The sequence below is a fragment of the Dermacentor silvarum genome, chromosome 2 (assembly GCF_013339745.2).
Source record: "Dermacentor silvarum isolate Dsil-2018 chromosome 2, BIME_Dsil_1.4, whole genome shotgun sequence".
NCBI lineage: Eukaryota > Metazoa > Arthropoda > Arachnida > Ixodida > Ixodidae > Dermacentor > Dermacentor silvarum.
In genome coordinates, this window is record NC_051155.1 from 174,309,495 (window position 1) to 174,333,439 (window position 23,945).

Below are 23,945 nucleotides of genomic sequence, written 5' to 3' on the forward strand. Positions count from 1 at the left end.
AGGCAAATAAGTTGACTTCCGTTAATTCGACCCTTACAGGAGCGACGAAATTGATCGAATTATACGGCGCATAATAAATGCCAAAGCGCACCGGTGCGCTGATTAATTTGGCAGTATTTGCGTGAGTCTTGCATGCCCCCGGATCAAACGTACATTCTGTGTTCAAAGCAGAAAACTAACGTAGAAATGCATTAAAGCTGTCAAACAAATGAATAACGCGCACCCGATTTTTTAGCACGAAAAATTGGCAAGAGTCTAAAACGTGTTGCACAACGGCGGCCGGTTTCCTAAAGTCAGCTTCGCCGCAATACATCCTTGCTATGCCGTAAAACGTACGAACGCCGCGAAGGCGGTTTTGGTTTTGTATCACACCGCTCAGGCAATTTCCGGCCCAATTTTTTTCAAAAAAAAAAAAAAAAAGGCGCGCGATAGAATCTGCTAAATACCGCAATTAGACATTAAGAGCTACCGTTATTGCTTGAAAATCTACTTACTACGGGCTCAAAAAATGTCGCAGTTTCACCCGAAAGGCAAAGCATCAATTGCGATAGCAAATTAGTAGAGAGCTATACGGAGTAAAGATAGTAGATACTTGGATATGCAGCAGCACCAACAACGCGCAGGCCTGCTGTTGACGCCGTCGGCGTTTTGCCCGCGTTCGCTCCGAACGCGCGCGACGTTGGTGATTGTTGCCGGTGCCTCTGGAAGCGGCTCGGAGGTTTTCGACGAGATCAGAATGGGACTCGTCGAGCAGCGTCGGAAGTCTTTACCACATTCTCGCCTCGCAACGTTTTTATATAAATACGCATTTGGTGCCGCAGCTAAACGTCGCCTTCCCTGCCTCTTTCCCGTCCTCGAACGGCCTTTTGCATGACGAAAGAAGTCGCGTTTGCTCTCTCTCTCTCTCTCTCTCTATATATATATATATATATATATATATATATATATATATATATATGGTGATTGTAAAGAAGGAAAGACACTTAATTCTGCAGCCCTTCAGGGAGCACGGCGCAGAATGCGCGTTTGCTCTCTGCCGTGTGTTCGCTCCCCGTGAAAGCGCGCGTCCCTCGCGCGCTTTCACTCTCGCCAATTTAGGGTCGAAATAACGAACATTTGAACCCATAGAAATGTGTGGGTGCCGACCGGGGATCGAATTAACCGCAGTCGAATTAACGGAAGTCTACTGTAGTACACAAAAATTAATACCATCGCAGCTCTATCGACACCTGATCAGAATCGATATTGGTTCAGTGTGTTGCAAAGAATGCAGTTATGCAGCCAGTGATGCCTGCAGCACCATCTTATGATAGCAACAGGCATTATTAGGGAAGTTGTAAGCACGCATAGTATTCACAGTGTAGCCATTCAACTGCTACACTGCGAATACTATGCGTGCGCAGAGTTGCTGATAAGCATACAGTAATTGTGATGATGCCCTTGCCACTTGCTTGTAGACTTGCACGTTCAGTCATTTGAACACATGTGGCCATGATGTTTCATGTTAATACCAGGGGAAATCTGGCACTGCAATTGTTCAGCACTATGCGAGTAGCTGATGGAGGTCACGTAATGCGTAGGATGTATACCGGTGGACCATTAGAGTAACAGAATGAATACCAAGAGAAGGGAATGCAGTCGACGGCAGAAAACTAGGTGGGGTGATGAAGTTAGGAAATCTGCAGGTGCAAGTTGGAATCAGCTAGCGCAAGACAGGTGCAATTGGAGATCGCAGGCAGAGGCATTCGCCCTGCAGTGGACATAAATATAGGCTGATGATGATGATGGATTTTCAAGCGAAGCTTGTATTGCGTTGCATATTTCGGTGGCGGCGGTCACGCTAAACGTCACATATGGCGCATACCCGCATTGGATATGCGGGTATGAGCCAGGGACAAGAAATAAAAAGGGGGTGGGAGAGCAGGTGCAGGGAAAGCTGCGCCAGCGCCGAATCACGTGACGTGCGCGCGGCCAATCAGAGTCGTTTGGTGTTGCGGGGAGGGAAAGGGGGTTGGCGCACGCTCCGCCGGGCTTCCCTCGCCTCGGATCAGTTTCGGCGTGCGGATGGGAAGGCCGCGTGTGGTGCGTTCCGCTGAGGAGCAAGCTGCGTTTGAGCAACGGCGCCGCGAACTCGCTCGGGAAAGGGCTCGTCATCGATGTGCCGATTCTAGCGTGAGGGCTTCTGAAGCCCAGGCGAAACGTCAGCGAACAGCCGCGGACCCCGAGTTAGGGCAAACGAAGCAGAACGCCTGCGACAGCGTCGTCTTGCCACAAGCTTCGCTTACCCAGATTTCCTCTATAGGGGAAATGCTCTTAATTTTTTTACAGATTTAGCATGAATTTGTCGATTTCCTCCAATATTCTTAGCACGAAGCATGGTAGTAGAAGTCATAGTCATGAGCATGACGCAACAAAAATGACAATGACTCAGCAAAACAAGATTAACACTCAGAAACCACTTAAATGGGTTCCGACGTGGGTACTAAGTGCAGGAAACACTAAAGGATGGTGGTAGAAGCCATAGTCATGACCATGACTCAGCGAAAAAAGATTAACACTGAAAAAAGTTGTCGCAGTTTCACCTGAAAGGCGAAGCATCAATTGCGATAGCAAATTTGTAGAGAGCTATACGGAGTAATGATATTAGCTTTATCAGCTGTATAAACTTGGACATGCAGCAGCACCGGCAACACGCAGAACTGTTGTCGACGCCGTCGGCGTTTTGCCCGCGTTAGCTCAAAATGCGTGCGGCGTTGGCAACTGTTGCCGGAGCCTCTGATATAAATAGGCACTTGGTGCCGCAGCTAAACGTCGCCTTCCTTCCCTCCCCCCTCCCCCACGGCCTCTAGCGCGTCGGAAGAAGTGCGTTTGCTCTACATATATGGCGATTGTAAAGGAGGAAAGAGACGCCTACTTCTGCAGCCCTTAAGGGAGCACGGCGTAGAACGCACTTTTGTTCTCCGCCGTGCGTTCATTCCCCGTGAAAGCGCGCGTCCCTCGCGCCCTTTCACTCGCACATACAGCATTCGGCGCGCGGCAACGATTTCATCTCCATTGACATCATACGGAACCTCACGGCGACGGCAGAAATCTGCTTTTGAGTGTCCATATAATTGCTATCGCAATAAAACCACTGAAATGGGTTCGGACGTGGTACTAAGTGAAGGAAAAGGCTAAAGGTCAATAGTTGAAGTCATAGTCTTGAGCATGGCTAAGGCTTTCGCCTTCAGGTCTCCTAGGCGTTGCTAAAGGGACTCCCGAGGACTCGTAACGTGAATGTCATGACATGCGTGTCATGCAGGTCATGAAAAAGCCACCTACATCTTGGTGCTCTCATGATCGTTTCGTTAACTTGATAGGCTCCCCGCACACTGCTTCGCATAACATCGATTCCCACAGGGCATGGGACCTGCCGGCTTTTTTTACATAACATTTCGGCAAAACTAACTAATGCACTTGCACATCTTGTAATTTTTTTTTATGCAAGCATGTGCATCGAATCACTGCTGCTTGACCTCATCAACAATGCCACGATCACAACATGATGATGCAGATACTGGTGGCCTGTATACATAGAGACTAAACTGCTTCAAGTGGACCCCACAGTTATAAATCAGCAAATGGATGCAGTAACAGTATAGACATGCATGCATGTCAACAGCTGCGAGAGGTAACCCACAGTTGGGGTGGGATTAGCCTTCGGTAGGTTGGTTCTCAACAGTTGTGCAGGACTTCGCAATGCCACATTAGGTAGGTGTGGGAGTAAAAATTCAGGAATGTGAGCAAGCAAGCAGAATTTTATTGCTAGAAATGTTTGACATGTGGAAATGTTTGAAATGTGTGGTAGACTATAGATTAGGCATGCTGAGAGTACCAAATTTTCAATGCCGGATACATGACTCACACCAATGGTCCCTCCCAGACTTGTAGGAGCTTTTACCCTCATCCTTAATGCTGTCTTTCCTGCTTATGCAACAAAGCAAAACAACGTAATTGAAGAAAAATGCAATAACAGAGATATCTGCTACAATGCAGATCATGTATATTGATTGATTCACTGAAGATTGATCAAACAGACTTAATGCCCCAAAAAGAAAACTTGGGCCGTCCCAGATGCCATATTGTAGGGCTCCACAATAATTTTGACTAATTGGGGTTCCTTAACATGAACCTAAGTTCAATCAATTGATCTTGCATTCCACCTTCATCAGAATTTGGTCACCATGGCTGCACAGAGGCAAAATATAAAAATGAACACTCCAAACACCAGCGGTGATTTTGACATTTTTAATGCTTCTCCAGACAGGGCAACAATGATGAGAGGGATGAAATGCGGGTAGAGAACAAAGTGAAAGATGAAACGTAAAGAACGCAAAAGCAGCACCAAGGAGCTTAATAAGACTGATTGAAGAATGCACCCTCTCCACCACGGCTCTATCCACTTATGCTCGACTGTGAAGGCACAGAAAAAAGGAAAACAGAGCAAAGAAGGGCCAATTGTTCAGCAATTGTCAGTGAGACCAATTAATACATGGTGGAAACAAAGTGGAAATGCAGAAATAGCGCCTGGGAAGAAGGGGAGGGGCAGGTTTAACATGCGAGCTGCACCTGGGTACGAGATTGGTAGAGTTGCAGGCTGCGCTTGTACAACTGCAAATCCACATTCGTAGCTGGCTCCGTGGAACTTGGCTCATACACCTGCAGTCATATAAAGAATAGACAGTTTTAGTTAAGCGTTTTTATGCTCCGCTTAGCTGCTGAGCAGAGCGGAAGCACGAATGCACATGCGCTCTCCGCTTAGCCGCAAGCGGGCTAGCGGAGCGAGAATCACGGTCCGCTTACAAGTTGCCTAAGCAGAGCGGGGAGCGTTGCTGCCGTCTTTCACTAGCGAGGGTGGGCGATGCAGGGCGCGTGCAACGAAGCACCTTGCATCGATGCACCAGTCGTGCGAGCGCGAATAACTTGTGTAATACATCTCCAACTTGTACTTTAAGGAAATAAAGTGAAACGCACAGCTAACAAAAACGTCGCCTGCGCATTGGCATCACAAAGGATTGGATTGGATTCAAAATGCAACCTCGCTGGCTATCACTTGGGGTTCACCAAGTCGAAGCTTCATTTTCCACTCGATAAAATGCACCGGTAACGCATTACAAGCACCCGTCTAGATACTTCATGAACAAATAAGTTATATATATTCGTTGTACTTTGTAAAAGTGACAAAACGTTTTTTAAAAATTTTGTTTCACTACGCTGAATTTGGCCAGAGGGTGCTGCAACTACGAAAGGTCCACTCCGCTACGCTATACGCATAACTAAAACGCGAAAATTGCCCGCCGCTCCGCTGTGGCTTAGTGGGGCGCAACTCTGAGCGGAGCGGACCGTAAAGATGCTCAACTAAAACACTCTAATAATGTCAATACGGTTGTGCACAGGTTTTCAAGAAATATGCCTCGTGAATATTTAAAGGAGTACTGACACATATTTTTGTATTTGTATATAAACTCTACCACAGGCTTGCCACACATAAAAGGATGATTACTGGCAAGTATTAAGGTTGAGAAACATTGGATATTTTAATTTGGTACTAAAGTTGTCTCAATATTATCGAGATGTAATGACCCAGAGCAAAATTTGATGAAGCCATGTAGCATTAAGGCTAGGTATGATGGCATTCCTTATTAAAAAAAAAATGCGCAGGTCAAACGCCTGTGCCGGAACCGTGAGAATGTGAAACTTTCGAGACGCTTGGGTGGACTTCATTGCCTGGTGCTGATGCCTGACGTTTGCTGCATAGTGCTGATGTTCTCTTTCGGCTTTCCGCTTCTTTGGAGGTCTGCCTAGGTATCTCTTGTGGTCTCGTCTCACCACTACTCGGATTTGTACCATAAGATTGCCCATAAACACGTGAGCACACTGCTTGGCATGATTGATGCGTTCATGCTCGAGTCTATTGTGTTTGACAGCGCTTTGCACGATAAATGCATTGTGTGTGTTGTGCTGTGAGCGCTATGCTCAAGAGATGCCAGACAACCACTGCCAAGCAAAGCTGGCAGAGTATCTAAAAAAAGCTTCGCTGTAATGAGCTTGAGTACTGCACGTGTTTATTCTGGCTGTGCTTGTATGTGGCAGTCACAGGGATTACAGAAATGGACCAAGCCAGTGTTTGTATCATGGCTTCATGATGCACCTACACCCACCTCCCCAGTACAGAAACCAAAACTGATTCAGAGATAGAAATTGGTACATTTTCTAAGGTTTAGAGGATTTAGACCTTAATTTTTTTGCAAAAAAATGATGAGTTGAAAATGAAATGTCAGTGCTCTTTTTTAAAGACTTCAAAAAATCATGCCAAGATATTTTTGAGTAAGTCAGAAGAGTGTGCATATATATATATAGCAGTTTTAGAATGTAACCATTCTATCGCTTATTACCATTTTTGGTTAACTACAAAACTTTGCGGAAACAGCACTTTGAAAGGTGCTAGCTCTACGGGAATTAAACTGCCCTCCCTGACAAAATATAGTAGTCAAACTGTGATGTGTTTAGTTGTCACCGATCTCGGAGGCGTGCGGGTGTTATGAGAGATGGAGAGGGAAGACGCATGGCAACACAGCAAGCAGATTTTATTTACACGCGAACTCAAAACCAAAAAGCCTCAAACCGAAAATCAAGCTACACACTGAACTAAAACACAATGAATAAATAAATGCCAACAAATGTACAACCTAATGAATCAATAAATATCCTTAACTTCGCCTCCGTTAGTCCTAGGCCCTTCCTACCCCAAAGTCTGGCATCACTGGCCTACTGTTGTGGCGACGCAAGAAAGTCGTTCTTACGGAGTTCGTCCTCGTTGCTCGTCTTCTCCCGGCGGGGATCTCGTTGGGCCTTTCTTAATGTCGGTGCCTCCGTCGACTGTCGTATAGTCGTTGCTGCCTTGCGGTCGGTCCTTCAACTCGCTCTTCTCAGGAGCCTGGATAACCCGGTCGCTGCTGACGTGGCAGGGAGTGGTGACGGGTTAGGCCTAGCGACGTCCTCGGCCGCTACTTCCGTCTCGCTCCTTTCCCGAGTGCCGACGTGGCGTTCCGGGGATCATCGAGCGTGCCGGTCTGCCTTGGAAGAGGGGTCCTTTCTGGGGTGCCCGGTCCTGCCGTGAGAGGCTGCAGCCGGTCCAGGAGCCTCACTCGAACTTGCCGAGGTCGACGGCCACACCATGGACGGCCAACGTCACGGACTCGGCCAGACCCCCAAGTCTCCCGTCGCCAGAGCGGTGCTGGCGATGCGACCTTCCTGGCCCGGAACCACGTCGATAATGCTCAGACAACGCCGTTTCTCCTTCGATCACGCCTCGGGTCACGCGCCTCGCGCGCTCGCGCCGTTCAGAACGCTCCGCTCACATCGTCTTTGTCTTCTTTATGGCGCCGCCGGCGTCTTACTCATGACACAAACATTAAATTGATGCAATAAATCGTGTCGAGACTAGCCAAACTGTACTTGTGAGTTTTCGCATAATTATCTTCTATGACCAGTCATTTAATTTCACTTGTGAGGTACAATGAAGTGCATCATTACTGTTATCAGTTGCATGCAGAAAACTCAAATGTGCAAATAATGTAAAAGTGAAGTTATGTATCAGGATGACAGGTGTAAGGAGAAACACACAGGGCTGTGTAAAAACTTGAGCCAATCTCCGCACTAAAAGTTTGGTCATCTCGTTATTCATACTTCCCGTTACTGCAAGTCTTTGGAGAGGCTTTCAAGAGCCCCTGTTCAGGTCATAGGAGTGGTTTTGCTGTTGTCCTATATAAAGTTTTTAACCACTGCAGTATGTTCAGCCTGCTTCGTGGTAATTTAGAAATTAACCTTTCAATATGACCACATCAAAATTCAAACTGATATTATTGCAGATGAAGTCTAGGCTGTAACAAGCATTACAATTAAGAGGCACCGCTTCCACTTTCAACATATGGCATACAAGCGCTTGATATTTATTCTGCTAGATAATAGTACATTGATGGAGTAGACATTTGGTTAAGGCACTGGTGTTTCAAACTGGAGGTCTTGTGTTCAAACACTGTGGTCACCAGGAATGTTTTCTCTCTATATATTCAAAGCAGGTCATGTGACCACCTCCATTATGCCCACTTAACAATTCACATCACAGTAAACACTGCAAAGCATCCCTTCCTGTCTTCAATGGTGCACATACTACAGTTAAACCTGCTTATAACGAATTCCTGGATATAACGAAGTTTTTCTATTCCCCGCCGTTACTCCATAGAAGCACATGTATTTGAGACCTCTACGTAACGAAGTGGCAGCGGGAGACCCCCTCGATATAACAAATTTTCCCCTCCGACAACCTAGAGATTTCGCCCCAAATTTTTGTCATTTTTGCACGAGCAGCAACCGGAAGCACCTTCTCTGCCGCGACAGAATGCGAAGTGAGCGCACGTGTGCGACGCGGGCTTGCATCCCTCGACCCGGTGATCTTGCCGCCGCAGGCGTGACCTTTCCCCCTCTTGTCATTCAAACCTGATCCTGCTGCTTGCTGCAGCTGGCCTAGCCCGCCAAGCCGGCACTCTCTCCTTTTCCAGTTGATGTTGCCGACGCGCTGGTACATGATGTGACACATCACACTCGATGAGCGCGGACATGCGCTGTCAAACGCTGGTGGCGTGTGGAAGCGCCGCTGGAGAAGTGAGCGAAGTGACCTTCGTGATGTGTGATACGCTATTGTCTATCGCTTCAATGCAAACTGAGCGCCGAGAACACACAGCACGCACAAAGCTATGAGCCGCCGACGCATCTATACTGCTATAGGCACCGGGCGCGGGATGAATTTGGATCGGTGGCGCCTTTATGCGGCGGCGCCGCGAATGTAATGGCATATGGCGGCCGGGCCGCGCGCAGCAGGCGCTGCCGTGAAACCAAGTCTGATCAAACATGTTGCGTTTTTAGGTGCACCAACAGTTACTGAAACATGACTGAAGCTGGTTAGGCCATTCAATTCAATCGTTGTTCATCGCGGCATCGTGTTTTTCAGGCGGAAAGTCTGTATATGTGCGGTGTGTCGCCAGCGGTTTTTGCACTGACTGTGGGACGCCAAACTGATGCATTGTGGTTTATAGTGAAAGCGAGAACCTTTGTAACGCATTATGACTGCATTTGGTCTCACGGCGCTCACATGTGGAACGAAAAAAAAAAAAAAAAAAAACGGCGGCAGCCGCGCACTGCCAGTGCTTCAATCACTGGGCACTGTACATTTTCGACCCTGATTTGGTATGGTCTAGTTGTTCTAACGTTAATAAAAGAGCCGTTCATACGCAAGAGCTTCGTCTCCCACTTGCCTGTCTTCGCCTCCGCAGTGTAACGGCTCCAGAGTGTGGGCACTGAAGGCGAACACTCAGATTTGTAGTCATTTTGCCGTCTTATCAGTGTATCAGTCTTCCTTTTAATGTACATTTTCCTTTCTAGCAATTCCCAACTCTGGTTGCGCCCAGCACATGACTGTGCTGTGCATCGACGGCGAACGCCAACGCAGTGGCGTGTTCACACTCACCACCACCGACGGCTACCGTCGCGCTAAGCTATATAAAATGAGCCATGATTGAAGCTTGGGCTAGTTTATAAGCAATTAAGAATGGGTAATCGTTGCAAAGATAAAAGAACTACAACGGACAGAGAACGGGAACTTACTGACACATGTGCGATCGGCAAAGCAGCTCAAGAAACAGAATAAGGAAGACGTATGTCTCCTTTCTTTTTTTCTGTCCATAATTTTTGTGTTCTTCGCCTATTTACATGATTAAATACGCGAGAATGTTAACGCGCACAAGAAAATAACATCTGCAATATAAGTGCTGGAGATCCACGTCTTGGCTTGCCGCGGAGCTCCGTTCGCGTGGTGCATTTGCATCACAATTTGCGCTCGTTTTCTGCTTTATATACTACTTGATGCCACGAATGTGATCTGCCTCGTACAAGTGACGACCTTTCTCAAAAGCAGACACACGAAAATGCGTTTTCCGGTGCGTCAGCCCCTAAAACCCGCAGTGCCAAATCATGGAAGCACCGAGTGCCTTCGTTTCGTCGTTTGCTTCACATGCCAGTGCTCCGACAGCTGCCGCTCGCGGCGCTGTTCCCCAGAATGTCGCCGGCGTGCCGCTGGCGCCTTACAATGGCCGCCCGGTGCCTATAGACTCTGCCCCAACGCAGATCGCTTTCAAGATACGGCCCGCGCGACCGCGCGCCGCCGCGCAGTATGCAGTTGATGCCAGAGTACAGTACAGCGCCGCCCCGCTATCCCTCCCCCCTCGCTCCCTCGCCGGTGCCCCGAGCGCAACGGAAGAAGGCGCGCTTCCTCCCTGCTTTTTTTTGCGCGCCCGAGATTTAGACGCGGTCGTCGGCTCCCCTCGCACGTTTTCAATCGCACATAGAGCATACAGCGCGCGGCGACTGCGTTATCGTCCTTGGACCTTATACGGAATATCTATGAGCCAAAACCAATTTTAGGGCCACAACGTGTCATAGACACCATCTTTATATAGCAAATACGGATCTCAAGGGCCATACTTTTGCTGGCGGAAACCGAAAATACGTCATAGTTGTCGCCCCCGGCACTTTGGGCAGCCAATGCCATCGTCAAGCTACCAAGCCAAGCGACATGAAAAGTCGAAATGGCTGCTCGGGCCGGCGCGGGGTGGCAGTTCACAACATATGATGTGGGAACGGTCCCACAGTTGCGACGCAACAGCGGGGTTACCATTGCATTGGGTTCTATGGGAGCTGTGCCGGGACCGGCCGAAAACAACGTAACAGCCGGGAAAACCCAGCCCCTGGGAACGTAACAGCGGGGTTCTATTGTAACACTATATGACGCTACGACGCCATCATGAAGCTCGCTCTTCGTTTCCGATGCCTCGCGCTTGTGCGAAACGACGCACGTCCATGCATCCGGTACCTGGTGTGACATTCCAAGGATGAGTGCCTCGACGAAAATGGAAAACGAGTGCGCGTTACAATTAAGGGTGCGTTAGAATCGAGTAAATACGGAAAGCGTTTTTTTTTCGAATTTTCGTGCCGGACCTGCATATAACGAAATCCTCTTTTAACGAAGTTTTTCGGGAATTTCTCAATTTCGTTATATCCAGGTTTAACTGTAAATACAAGTCTACCACTTCATTTCAATAGTGGCAGCATCTAGCACGTCTACAAATTGCCTTTCAGACGATGTTCACATTGCATCCACAAATAAACTAATTATATTTGAGGTTAACCTGTTCAGAAAAGTGCAGTTAGTGCTTATCAGTGGCTGACTGACTGACTTCGCGAACTGACTGACTTCGCGAAAACTGCTCCGGGGCACAGACAACTGCCCTCCTGCCTGCTGTAATTGGATCCATAGCTCTTTCCAATTTACAGTGAGGTGTAAGCAGATGCATGCCCCAGATGGAAGAGAAGCTCTTTATTGGAAGGCAGAGATGTTTGACGGCATGCAAATGACCCCTGACATGCTACTCTCTATAGGGAGGAGGAACATAATTAAAAGATTCCAGAGGAAGAGTGGAAAAAGGGAAAAATATTCTTCTAATGTATGAGTAACCCTGATAAGGACATTTATCTGTGAGAGAATGGTAGAAAATTCAGGCCCTTCTATATCACAAAGTGAACTTTAGCTAAAGCTTTCTGAGAAGGCCAATTTCTGAAGCGTAAATGAACAATTAATCCAAGGCCCACCATTGGGCCTCTTCCATTTTCCACTTCTGAGAACCTACGGGCTGCCAGAGCCAGCCAAAGTGCCTTCATTTTTCTCGGGTTGCTTCGCCCGCTGCACGATGCACTTCCGCTGGGCGTTCGTTTCATTCTGGCTGGATGGTTCTGGCTACCCGCGGGCTGCCAGAACCAGCCAGGACGATTTTCGTCTGGCTGCTCTCTGGAAGTTCTCTGGCTAGCAGATGACAAAAAGAGGTGATGATTGCTTGCCGCCATCTTTGTGGGGACTTCGCAGATTGCAAAGGGGGTGCTTGACTTTTACCTTGCTCAGCCAACTAGCTACGGTCACCTTCGGATTTCATTACTTCTAGCGTTATCTTCTAAGGACCTAACGCATCGTTCTGCCTTGTGAGGCGGTGCGAGAGGAGGGGTGGCGAACCATTTGAAGCTTTTTTTGGGGTGTGTCCCGTGAAGGCTTCTTCCCAGATATGAACAACGTGCTGGGCTCTCATGCGTGCATATTATATCGGCATTGTGTTCCATGCAAGTTGTAGACACTCATTCCCACACATTGCGGTGCCTTTACAGTTAATTTTCTCTGGTGGTATCCCTTTTCACATCGCTTCACATATGCGGTGATTAGTCCCTTTTCTGTAATTAGCGAGGTGTCGCAGCTAACCAGTGTTTGCTCCGTCTCTCCGTCGTATAGATTAGAACCCCGTTGATACATTTCTCAAGAGACCGCTATAAAATGTGTAACAGCCGGGAAAACGTAACTGTGCAAAAGGCCACCAGTTGCCACAGATATGTCAGAAACAGCTCCGAATGGTTGCCAGTACAGTTATTAGGTGTTTCAGCGCTCATACTGCGACTGAGGCAGATGCATGAGTGCCTGAATAATTAAGGGACATGTACAATGTTTCGCGAAAGTGGCCCCTTTCAACTCCTAATATGCTCGACTACAACATTTTGCTTATGCTTCACCACATAACACGGCTCCAATGTGGGAAAGCTGACTTAAAGAATCAGCGATTATGCTACACATATAAGACCCTTGCTGGCTACAAAATAAATGTAATGCTGCACTCAGTGGATCTGGCCCAGTGTGCGTGGTTCCCGGTAGGCTTTAACTGATGAAAATTTCACTTCGGGTGCTTTAACGACTGCTCTGTGCACATGTGCAGCCCCTTGCTTATGCAACTTTGGCCGCTTATTGCAAACTTTGGTCGCTTACTGCAGACTTCGGTGCTTATTGCATTTTATGCGTATAAGACGTACCTGATATCCTGCATTTTCATGTCTTGTCAAATGATGAACCAACTCATCAATGTCGCCATTGGTCAACATGATCGTTGCAAGCAGGCATCCTCGAGCGAATTTTTCGGGTGTACAATCACTTGCTTGTGATTTCGCATCTTGGCATGGGACACATCACAGGCTGTTAGTTGCGCTGTGCAAAGTGAGGTGCACCAGTGCGCGTCCTGTGCCGTGTCGCAATAAAATCTCACGAAATTTATTGTACCCCTGAATGCAACTAACTATATATATTTTCAAGTTGGCAACGCATAAACGGGCCGACTACGCTGAGTGCGTGCAAGCCTCACCGGCCGCTTCCGTGCTGATAGCATGTTAACGTTTATCCTGCGGCCAGCTGTTCCGGCGTTGGATTTTTCAAACTTCAGGCAGTTTCGGGTTGTCTTGGGATTCCAACCCACGTGACTTTCTATCAGGACCAGAACTAGCTGGCTGCTGTCTGGCTGCCAGCGGGCTGCCAGAGCTCCGAAAATCGACGAGGCTCACTGTTTTGAAGGGCAGGGCATAGAACCTAAGATTCCACATAATGTCAGTGGAGCGTGACAAATTATGTACATTTTGTCGCTGAAGGCAAAATCTCTTGTCACGATAAGCAGGAAATTCAAGTAATGCATTTTCCACGGTCTTTAAACTAGAAATAGTTATCCGCGGTTTGCCCTACACAACAAAGGTAACAGTTTCTGAGTGCTATGTTCAGGACATAGATGGCGTGCACAGTCTGACAAGCCCACCTTGCAGAGTGCCCGGCGCAACATGAGATCCCGGCGTGCTGAGAGGGCGCGGCAGTAGCGTCCGCATGACTCCAGTGCCAGGTTCTGTTGCCTCCGTGCCGCCACAGCAGCCGCGTGAAAGCCTGCCGTCAGGTTCTCCAGCTGGAAATCTCCGTCCTTCTGTGCTGCTCCATTCCCTGCTCCTGCTCCTTCATCTGCAAAGGGCACGAACATGCATACCAGGAATGATCATGCTTTTTCGCACAGTAAATAGAATGCTGTATAGACCTCTATTCCACACGTTCCACCAGGACAGTCATCATCATCATCATCATCAGCCTATATTTATGTCCACTGCAGGATGAAGGCCTCTCCCTGCGATCTCCAATTACCCCTGTCTTGCGCTAGCGTATTCCAACTTGCGCCGGCGAATTTCCTAACCTCATCATCCCACCTGACTTTCTGCCGTCCTCGACTGCGCTTCCCTTCTCTTGGTATCCATTCTGTAACCCTAATGGTCCACCGGTTATCCATCCTACGCATTACATGGCCTGCCCAGCTCCATTTCTTCCGCTTAATGTCAACTAGAATATTGTCTACCCCCGTTTGTTCTCTGATCCACACCGCTCTCTTCCTGTCTCTTAACGTTACTCCTAAGATTTTTCGTTCCATCGCTCTTTGTGTGGTCCTTAACTTGTTCTCGAGCTTCTTTGTTAACCTCCAAGTTTCTGCCCCATATGTTAGCACCGGTAGAATACAATGATTGTACACTTTTCTTTTCAACGACAGTGGTAAGCTCCCAGTCAGGATTTGGCAATGCCTGCCGTATGCACTCCAACCCAATTTTATTCTTCTGTAAATTTCTTTCTCATGATCAGGGTCCCCTGTGAGTAATTGACCTAGATAAACATATTCCTTTACAGACTCTAGAGGCTGACTGGCGATCCTGAATTCTTGTTCCCTTGCCAGGCTATTGAACATTATCTTTGTCTTCTGCATATTCATCTTCAACCCAATTCTTGCACTTTCTCGATGAAGGTCCTCAATCATTTGTTGTAATTCCTCTCCATTGTTGCTCAATAGGACAATGTCATCAATGTCAATAGGACAGTAGCAGTGCGCTAATACCAAGAGAGCCACTCTGACCTCCTTGAAGAGCGCATCTCTCAACAAAAAATTGGACAGAAACCATCGAAGGATGATGCTCAAAGTCAAGCGATAGCTTCCTGGTAGGCCTGCTGAGATATGCTCCTGGGGACACCTACTGGTTAGCCCCATGGGATAATAAGGCACATGGGTGCTGTGGCATTGCACAGCCCCCAGAATCAGCCCGTCCTACATTAAAACCTTGTCAGGACACATATCATGCACTGCTATGTATCATGATCAGTCCACCAGGTTACCACCATTGATTAATAAAGTCTCCTGGATTGGCCCACTTTACTCAGCCAAAAAGCCATCCATGCAGAGCGAAGGAATCTAACACTAGAAGTAATGCAATCCGAAGGTTACCATAGCCAGTTGGCTGAGCGAGGTAAACCGTCCAGAAAGCCACTCCCCCCCCCCCCCCCCAAATAAACAGAAGAGGAAAAAAAAGGGGGGGGGGGGGAGAGCTTGGGTTTAAAAATGTGTCTGCCCTACCGAGGACTAGCGTGCTCTGCTCCCCACACCATTTCCCAAATCCAGGACAAAAAGCTCATAAAATTTGGATGACCATGCACAGCAAAAACAAAAGTTTTTAAGTAGACAGGCCTCATCACCTTCAATCTTTATCCAATTTGACCAGCACTGACCCCTGCCAATGTGCTTTGGTACTAAGCAATCCCAAGTCAGGTTTCAAGAGAGGTTCTCAAATACACACAGGCCTTGTCACCTTCAATCCTTATCCAACTTGACCAGGACTGACCCGCGATTTTTCGGTCTCGAAGACCCGTGTTCCCCCTTAAGTACTAAGCAACACCAAGTCAGGTTTTAAAACTAGTGAAATTTTAAATTTCATAACTCTTGTTCAAATCTCACCATCGGAGATATAATTTTTTATTGAAGAGGCCCTACACTAGGCGACATGGGAACCTGCCTAACCCCAAGTACCTGGTAAGAAGCACAGAATGCTTAGTGTCAAAACAGATCTGAAGGGCTCACCTTGCTCATCTGGTTCCTTCTTGTCGCTGGCCAGCTCCTTCTGGCAGAACTCGACTACCTGCTGAGCAAGCTCTTCACCAGCCAGGTCTCGCGAGATGCCAATGCGTGCCAGCACACGAGCTCCCGAATAGCGTTCGCGAGCAGAGCCACGCTTCTCGCTCGCGGTGCCCTCCTTGGGCCGGCTGGTTTCCTTCACCAAGATTGACCAGTCAATGTCCAGCACGTCTGAGATGGCCGCTGCACGCAACAAACGCAGAAGGTTTTGGAGGGAAACAAAGCTTCTTCTGCTGCTGCTGCTGCTACCCCTGCTTAATGGTGTAACAGCTTGTACTGAACACAATTCTCAAAGACAATAACAGTGCAAACACACACAGGATGCCTAAGAATGAACACCAACCTACTAACCCACTTTTATGCACTACTACAATAAGAAAGGACAAAGCTAATCTTGCACCATTAGACATCTGTGTAATGCGTCAATATGACTAAGTTTGTCAAATCAAGACAGCTGACACATGGATGGCAAATCCTTATTGTGAAAGTGAGAGATTTCAGTTTCACATCCTGAAAACGCTGTAGGTGTGGAAGAATGCATGAAGATTTGAATTCAAATGTTCTAGGAAGTTCTGCCGTGGTCTCTTATGATTCAACGATAAGAAATCAGATACACTCCTTCACTTGCTCCAGCAAAAGCGCTACTCTAGTGGCTATGGTGGTAAATGTGTTTGACTCCATCATGCCACTTAATGAGCTGGCAGTGCACTATATATTCATGGCTTGCAACTTAGGCTTTTCTGCTAATAGGCATTTTGATGGTGTGCACAAATGCTGCGCTCTTTTTAACGCTTCCTCCCAACATACGTAAACCAGAACCAAAACCACAGTACAGACATCAAATGAACACTCACGTTCAGGCTCAGGAGCTGGTTCCTTCTCCTGAGATTCATCAATGAGGGCCTCCAGTTCATCATCGCTGATAGGATCAAACTCATCTTCCAAGGTGGTGACACCTTCTGCAGAGAGATGGCTAAAATAAGTGCTCAGCTGTGGACCTACCTAGTGCCAGGGCAAACCAGGACAACTTGAAAAAGCAGCAAAAGTGGGCAAGTGTCATTCTACTGCAGTAGCAAAACAGCCTTCTGCAGCAAGCTAGTTGCAGCTACTGCAATTCTCAGCACACATAATCCTCGAACACGTTTAACATTTACTTAATCCTAGCACAACCTTGATTGTAACGTGCATATGATTTTGATGGCTACAAAAAAGTTAAATACAGTCGAGTCCCGCTACAACGAAATTCACGGGACATGCGAAAAATTTTGCTGTGGAGGAACTTCGTTGACGCGAAATTAGTATGTATATACGTGTGCCAAATGGAAAAGCCGCAAATGAAACCGAAACCATCGTCCGGGAAATCTTCGCGATGGCGTGGGGGCAAAGGTTGATACGCACCGAAGGCGGTCAATAAAGTGTCAACTTCACGAGAGAATGCATTTCGCGCCGCTGTTACAGCCTTTTTCGTACATTGCGGCCGATGCCTAACTCAACGCGCGTGCCCGGCCGATCGCGATAGAAGCACTCATTTTTCGGCACATGCACCGTCGCAATGAAGCAGTTTGGATTAAAACAATTTCATTGCATGTTTATGAGAAAGTCGGCTAACTGGGCAAGCTTGCGCTTACCGTAAGTTTTATTTCCTGAAGTCGGTCAGCCTGGATTTCTTACACTTCACGGCAAGCAAAGGCGTTACGCAAGCCTCACAGTCCGTTAAAAGAGCGATCTCAATGTCATTGTTGTGGGCTCTTATAACATTTAAGATGAGGTCAAAAGGATTCATTACCATTACTTTCAAAGCAGTTGCCGGAGTCAAGAGTGTCTAGCGCGTGGTCATTTTCCCCAGACGACGAGACGTTGGCATGATGTTGACAACAGCGGCTGCGGCGCGGCCGCCGTATCTTGAAAGCAATCTGCGCCGTGCACAAAGTGCGCACCCGCGCGGTCCTCATCTTCAAAGCGATCTGCGATGTGGCCAAAGTGCAACTAGTGCTGGTAGAGTTGTGTGCGCTGTGCTTTTGACGTTTAGTTCACGTTGAAGCGAGAGACAGCACGGAGGTCAATTCGCTCGCTGCTATTGCCGTACCTCCTCTCACTCCAGCATGGTGACACCGAGTTTCTGGGGTCATCGAGCAAGATGTGTTCATGTTTACCTGTGCACGCGTGACACTGTGCTAGGTAATTTAGTTAGTAAGCGAATGTTTACAAGTTTATACTGGCCGATAAAACTACGATCCTTAGTTTGTATAGCTGTCTACTATAATCTGCTATCGCAATCGATGCTTCGCATTTCGGGCGAAACTGCGAAATTTTTTCCTTCTGCTTTCTGCCTCGGCGATCATATGTGCCTTCTCCTCGAGAGAGAGAAATTTATGCTTCTTCGTTGGCGTAGCCATTTCGACCGGACACACACCACAGAAAACGGCAGTGATTGTGGTGATCCCATGCAGTCTCGCGCAGGCGCGTGATGACCACGCGTGGCTATGGATTGCAGTGGCATAAATCGATACTTTGAATTTGATTTCGTTCGCGAAAACCACGTTCAAGTGGACATACGATCGTCACAGCTTTCAAAGGGCCTTCTAATTTGACTACTCGGCAGTTCTAATTTCAATTCAGTCCCAGTTTCATTCTCAAAAAGTTTGTTGAAGCGGAAATACTGAATAAAGCACCTTCGTTATGGAGATACATTTTTGTATTATTTTCTATGGGCAGCTGACGGGGAATTGGAAAATCTTCGTTGCGGCGGAAATTTCATTGTAGCGGCATTCGTTGTAGGGGGATTCGACTCTACGACTTCCTCTATTGTCACGCCCTTTGATATGCCTGAGGAATTTCTGTCGTTTCTGCTTGTACAACTTGTGGTGGACTTCAGCAGACAAATCACAAGCATTGGTTGAGAGGTATTTGCCACATGGAACTTCTTGTGTCATTGCTTCAATGACCTCCCCCATCCCCTTCCAAACAGAGAGAAAAAATTGCGGTTGATCCCTCTTTCTTAGGAATCGGTAGAACACGAAAGTGAAACGTGTCTTCACAGAAGCTGTTGCATGTTTGCTTCGAGAACTCACGGTCTGCTGCAGCAAAAGGCACACGATCTGGGGGCCGTTGGCCGTATTGCAGGTTTGCTTGGCGTGCGGCGTCCTGTTGGCGAGCGCCATCCTGCTGGCGAGTGGTTTCAGTGAAGGTGCGAGCATTGTGGTCCTGCTCCGTAGTGGCTATGGCAGCCAGTCGAGCTGCGACGCGTTCAGCTACAAGAATGCCAGTGGCAGAGTTCGCACCGTGCACCACAAACGCACGAAGGCGTTCTGCTTCACGCTGGCATGTCTCTCGCTGGAGCGAAGCGAGATTCGCCCGGTGGCGTCGTTGCCTTTCTGTGCCGCTTAGCGCAGCAGTTGTCTTAGGTGGTGCCATTGCAAGCGAAGCAGTAGGCGATGCACTGCTGATGCATGTTGAAGCCGCAATCCATAGGCAACGAGGCGCCACAGGCTAATCCGACGCGAAAGCCAAACCATGTGCGGTAGCTGCCTACACGAGGCCACAGACTCTGGCGCTGTAATCATTCAGCCACGATGGGAATGATGGGAAGTACATGGATATGTCCGATGTTTGTGCTTGTGGATTTAGACATTCTTGTGGCTTAGCTTATTGTGCTTTATATGCCTTCATTGTCGTAAATTTCAGAGCAATCTATACTTTTCGAAATGTAGAAGACGTTGCGAACACGCACAATCGCTACTAATTACAATGGTTCAGCTTGTCGGGGTAGCCAAATCGAAATGCACTAAGCCTCTCAATGCATTTCTGCTTGTACAACTTGTGGTGGACTTTAGCAAACAAATCACAAGCATTGGTTGAGAGGTGTTTGCTACATGGAACTTGTGTCATTGCTTCAATGACCTCAACATGCATCAGCAGTGCATCGCCTACTGCTTTGCTTGCGATGGCACCACCTAAGACAACTGCTGTGCTAAGTGGCACAGAAAGGCAATGCCACTGCCGGGCGAATCTCGCTTTGCTCTGGCGAGAAACATGCCAGCGTGAAGCAGAACGCCTTCGTGCGTTCGTGGCGCATGGTACGAACTCTGCCACTGGCATTCCTGTAGCTGAGCGCGTCGCAGCTCGACCGGGTTGCCCGTGCTAAATCCATAAGGGCATTTTATCTCGCTTGTCGGTGCATGCGTCTGTGGCGTAATGGTTTCAATATCGGGCTTCTCTGCTAGAGGTCCTGTGTTCGAATGCTGCCAGGACAATGTTAATAATTATTTATTGTATGAAACTCTATGCACGAGGCCACACTTTCTTTATTCTATGGCTACACTTCGTTGGAGCCTCCGCTACGCTGTGACCACTGAAGCGCTACCTATCGGCGCTCGTTAGTGTCGTGATGCAGTACTTTGCTTCACCGCTCATAGATGGTGGCACCGGAGCCGACGTCACATCCGTTACCATCCGTTGCAGGAAATCAGTTGTGAAACCCGGCATAAAACACTTTCGTGCCAGCAAAAAAAAAAAAAAAAAAAAAAAGTGTGAGTGTTAATTTCTTTTGCAAATGAGGGGGAGGGGACCATGGCTAGGCCACCCCAACAGGCCAAATAGTAAACAGTCGTGGTACACTTAATTTATGTTAGTGAAGCGCTTTGCTATCGTCAACATGCCATCTACAGTGAGCATCCATAGCGGTGCTGCATGGCTCGATTTGCAAAAACGTACGGATGAAATGCTCCATGGAGGCCAGGCTTGATGCCAATAATGAGCTGTGGCTCCACGGAAGCTTGCATTTATCCTCAATTTTAATGACCACGTCATATTACGTAAATTCCTTGCAAAAAAATGTAACTAAAAAACACATTTTGTTTTGATTTTTCTCATACTCGCATTCACTCCACCTCACCGGCACTCACACTCACATCAGCCGGCACTCACTGGTATTTGCTCATGCTCACATCTTGGGGGGGGGGGGGGGAGGGGGGTATTCTATAAGACTCCACCTAGTGGACTGTCCACTTCGGCTGTCGCCATTGGCTCCAGCTTCACGAGTGCGAAGGTGCCAGCCAGTCTCCTTCGCACTCATGAAGCTGGAGCCAATGGCAACAGCCGAAGTGGACAGTCCACTAGGTGGACTCTTACAGAATAACCCCCCCCCCCCCCCCTCCTGCTTACACCCTGTGTCGCTCAATAATGCTCATTTCACACCTGTGAAAGGAGTGTAGAGCAAGTATGAGTCAGTGTACTGGTGAGTGAGTATGCTGACCTATGGAGTTAAGTATGAGGATGAAAGAGAAATATAAGCGCAGTGGGCTCATACATAGACAACACTGACAAAAAGGCATCTAATTACATTGCAGCACTCACCACATAGTGTGTCTACAAAACTTATTGAGGCGTCAAGCAGGACCGTCAGGCAGGACCGTCCCCAGAAATTTTTTAGGGGTGGACAAAATGCTTAGTTACACACGCAACTGAGCCCCCCCACCTTTTTTTTTTCTTTTCAATACGACCATTCTACCATTTTCAATTGTACATTTATCCATGTTGCATTTTGCACACATTATTGAAATAGAGGTGAGCCAGGGACGCATCCTAATACGATCGCCACACTTCGCTGGGACAAAATGTAAAAAACGACTGTCAAAATGTACGCGACACATGTGCTAGTCGATTCAAATATGTGGTAGCCAATCAAAGCATATTCGGAGTCCACGTGGGAGCAGTAATAAGCCACGATGCAAATTTTTCCACTTTTTGTTCGCTTCTTCTGCTTTTTATTTTTGCACGGCACAATATGGCAGTGTGGCTATCTGAAGCTCCGACTTTTCCTCTTTGCAATGGCTCCAAAAGGCGGTGTTGCATCACTGAAAAGATGTGCCCTCTACGGTGCAATGGCAACTTCTGACGCCCGATTTTTGTCTACAGCGCATTGGAACAGTCTGATTTTCTCAACTTATACATAACTTTTTTTTCTAATGGTTCCCCACGTGATAGAAAAACACGAGTATTGCAGAGAGGGAGGGGGGGGGGGAGGAGGGAGACAGAAATTTTGACCAAATCAGCCAATCTAATTGCAAAGTATCCCCTCAAAGTAGTGGGCGGTACACCAGAGCGGTGGGCAGCACCGAGGAGAGAACCCTGGTGGCATCAGGAAATTTTTGCATGTATGCTAGTAAACACATTTACACTGCATTCAGCTTGGCTACATACCTCCATGTACTGAACGTGGAGACTCGTCAGGACTGATGGGCACTGCATCCACTTCAATGCTGAAATAAAAGGAGTAAAGAAGACTAAGAAAGAAGAGACGGTGCTTTTCAATGTTGACAATAATTTAATTTTCAGAAAAATTGCAGGAGGTAAAGTAGCAGCTTCTGAGGAATTTAACATATCTTCTCTATTGAGGCTTGTGCTTTTGATATGATTAAAAAGGCAGGCTTTTGAATTTGAAATGAATTTCACGGTGCCATTAACGCCATGCAGCTCTATTCAGTTCTAAATCCTTAAGCCACGTATTGAAGGGACAGGGCCACAGACAGGCCACTCTGAATTAAATGCTTTAGTCAGATTTGACTATTCTATGTATGTACACATATTAATGAACGGCGGGTATGTCTGCAGAATAAAACAAAGCAGCAAATCCTTACCCCATCTTTACTAATGCAGGTACAGTTGTATATAGAAGCAAGCAAACATCGAGTTCGTATATGACAACCACTGCCATAGAAATATATGCAGAGGCCAGTCATGTCTGCACACACAGTACCGAAATTTCCATTTTATGGATAATGACGATTCCAAGAAGTTTTTGCCAGCAAGTGTTTTTCAGATTTACCAGATATGCACAAACGCTTAGAACCCTAACAATAAATTTTGGCGCAAGCAGTATCTAAAGCTTTCTGTACAATAGGAATTGACAAATCAAAGCCTGGTAAATGAATAACTAAGCATTAATTTGTTTTTTGAAGTACTTTTTGCAACTCTGCCAAATTTCAAAGTGGGTAACTTACAGATTAGGGTCTCCAGCTTCTTCTGGCTTGTCTCGACTGGCAGTGTCCATATGAGCATCAGATAACGCATCCTTTTTGTCGAGGTCCTGCAGCGGGTGGAAAAGAAAGCAACATTCATAAAAAGTAGCTAGGCAAAGACTAAGATCAAGTTGCACAGACATTATTTGCCAGATAATCTTGCAACATCAAGGAACCTCAAGGGACCCTTGGAATCTCACCGATGCTCGCTGCAATCTTTCTTCGCTGGATCCCGGCTCAGAACAAACGCACGCGGACAAATGGGGCATCATAAGCTTGCAATAATATTTCCGGCTATGATAGACCACTACAAACAGTTTGGGAATTCATTCAGACGAGAAGCCGACGCACACAGCTGACACGACTCTGCCCAGTTTGAAGTGCGCGCGGCCATGTTCTCCGTCGGCGGGGTAACTGCCCGTCCGGCTGCTCATTACGTCAGTCTAGAGTGCATGCCCATTGGTGGAGGCCCGTGTGCATCGTCTTTGAGGAGCGAATTCCACTGCCTTCTAAAGATGTATCTGACTAAAGGCTGAAAAATTGTTCTTTCCATAGCTGACTTGCTTCATTTGATGGAAAAGGGCTGATTACCAGTGGATAGAGCTAAGGGCCAAACTTCTCTTTCTTGAATTTCGCACTGAAACCTCACCGCTGGTGCGCAAGCGTGGTGTTTGAAATTTGAAAGTATTTCCTTGTATTCTGGTCATAATGGTGCAATAAATGTTCTCAAAATTTACTAGTTATGCATCTTTGGTTTTTCCAGAATGCAATACAGTTCTTCTTTGCCGATAAACGACTAACTAGAGTCAAGCAGGCACTGTAAAAAATACTGTCATGGCAAGCAGGTGCGCTTTTTGTGTGTTTTTCTGGCTTCCCAAGCATCTAGAAGAATGAATTGTTGGGCTAGTTGGTCTTGCATTCCCGACGAGGAAAATTTGCGCAAACAAAAAGACAATGTACACAGGAAGAAACGCTTGACAAGCGCTTG

At 47.3% G+C, this 23,945-nt stretch overlaps 2 protein-coding genes across 2 annotated transcripts in view; both read right to left on the minus strand.

Annotated features, from left to right (window-relative positions):
- LOC119440572 (collagen alpha-1(VII) chain) overlaps positions 1–23,945 on the minus strand; it is a 267,441-nt gene that overhangs the window by 214,510 nt on the left and 28,986 nt on the right. The window lies entirely within an intron of this gene.
- On the minus strand, positions 4,276–23,073 carry LOC119442154 (zinc finger CCCH domain-containing protein 13-like). Its single transcript, XM_037706911.2, has 6 exons — positions 22,940–23,073; positions 22,140–22,198; positions 16,793–16,897; positions 15,885–16,121; positions 13,764–13,957; positions 4,276–4,698 (listed from the first exon to the last, which is right to left on the minus strand). Exons 1-6 carry the CDS (start codon positions 22,987–22,989, stop codon positions 4,591–4,593), a joined length of 753 nt encoding a protein of 250 aa, XP_037562839.1. The 5' UTR covers positions 22,990–23,073; the 3' UTR covers positions 4,276–4,590.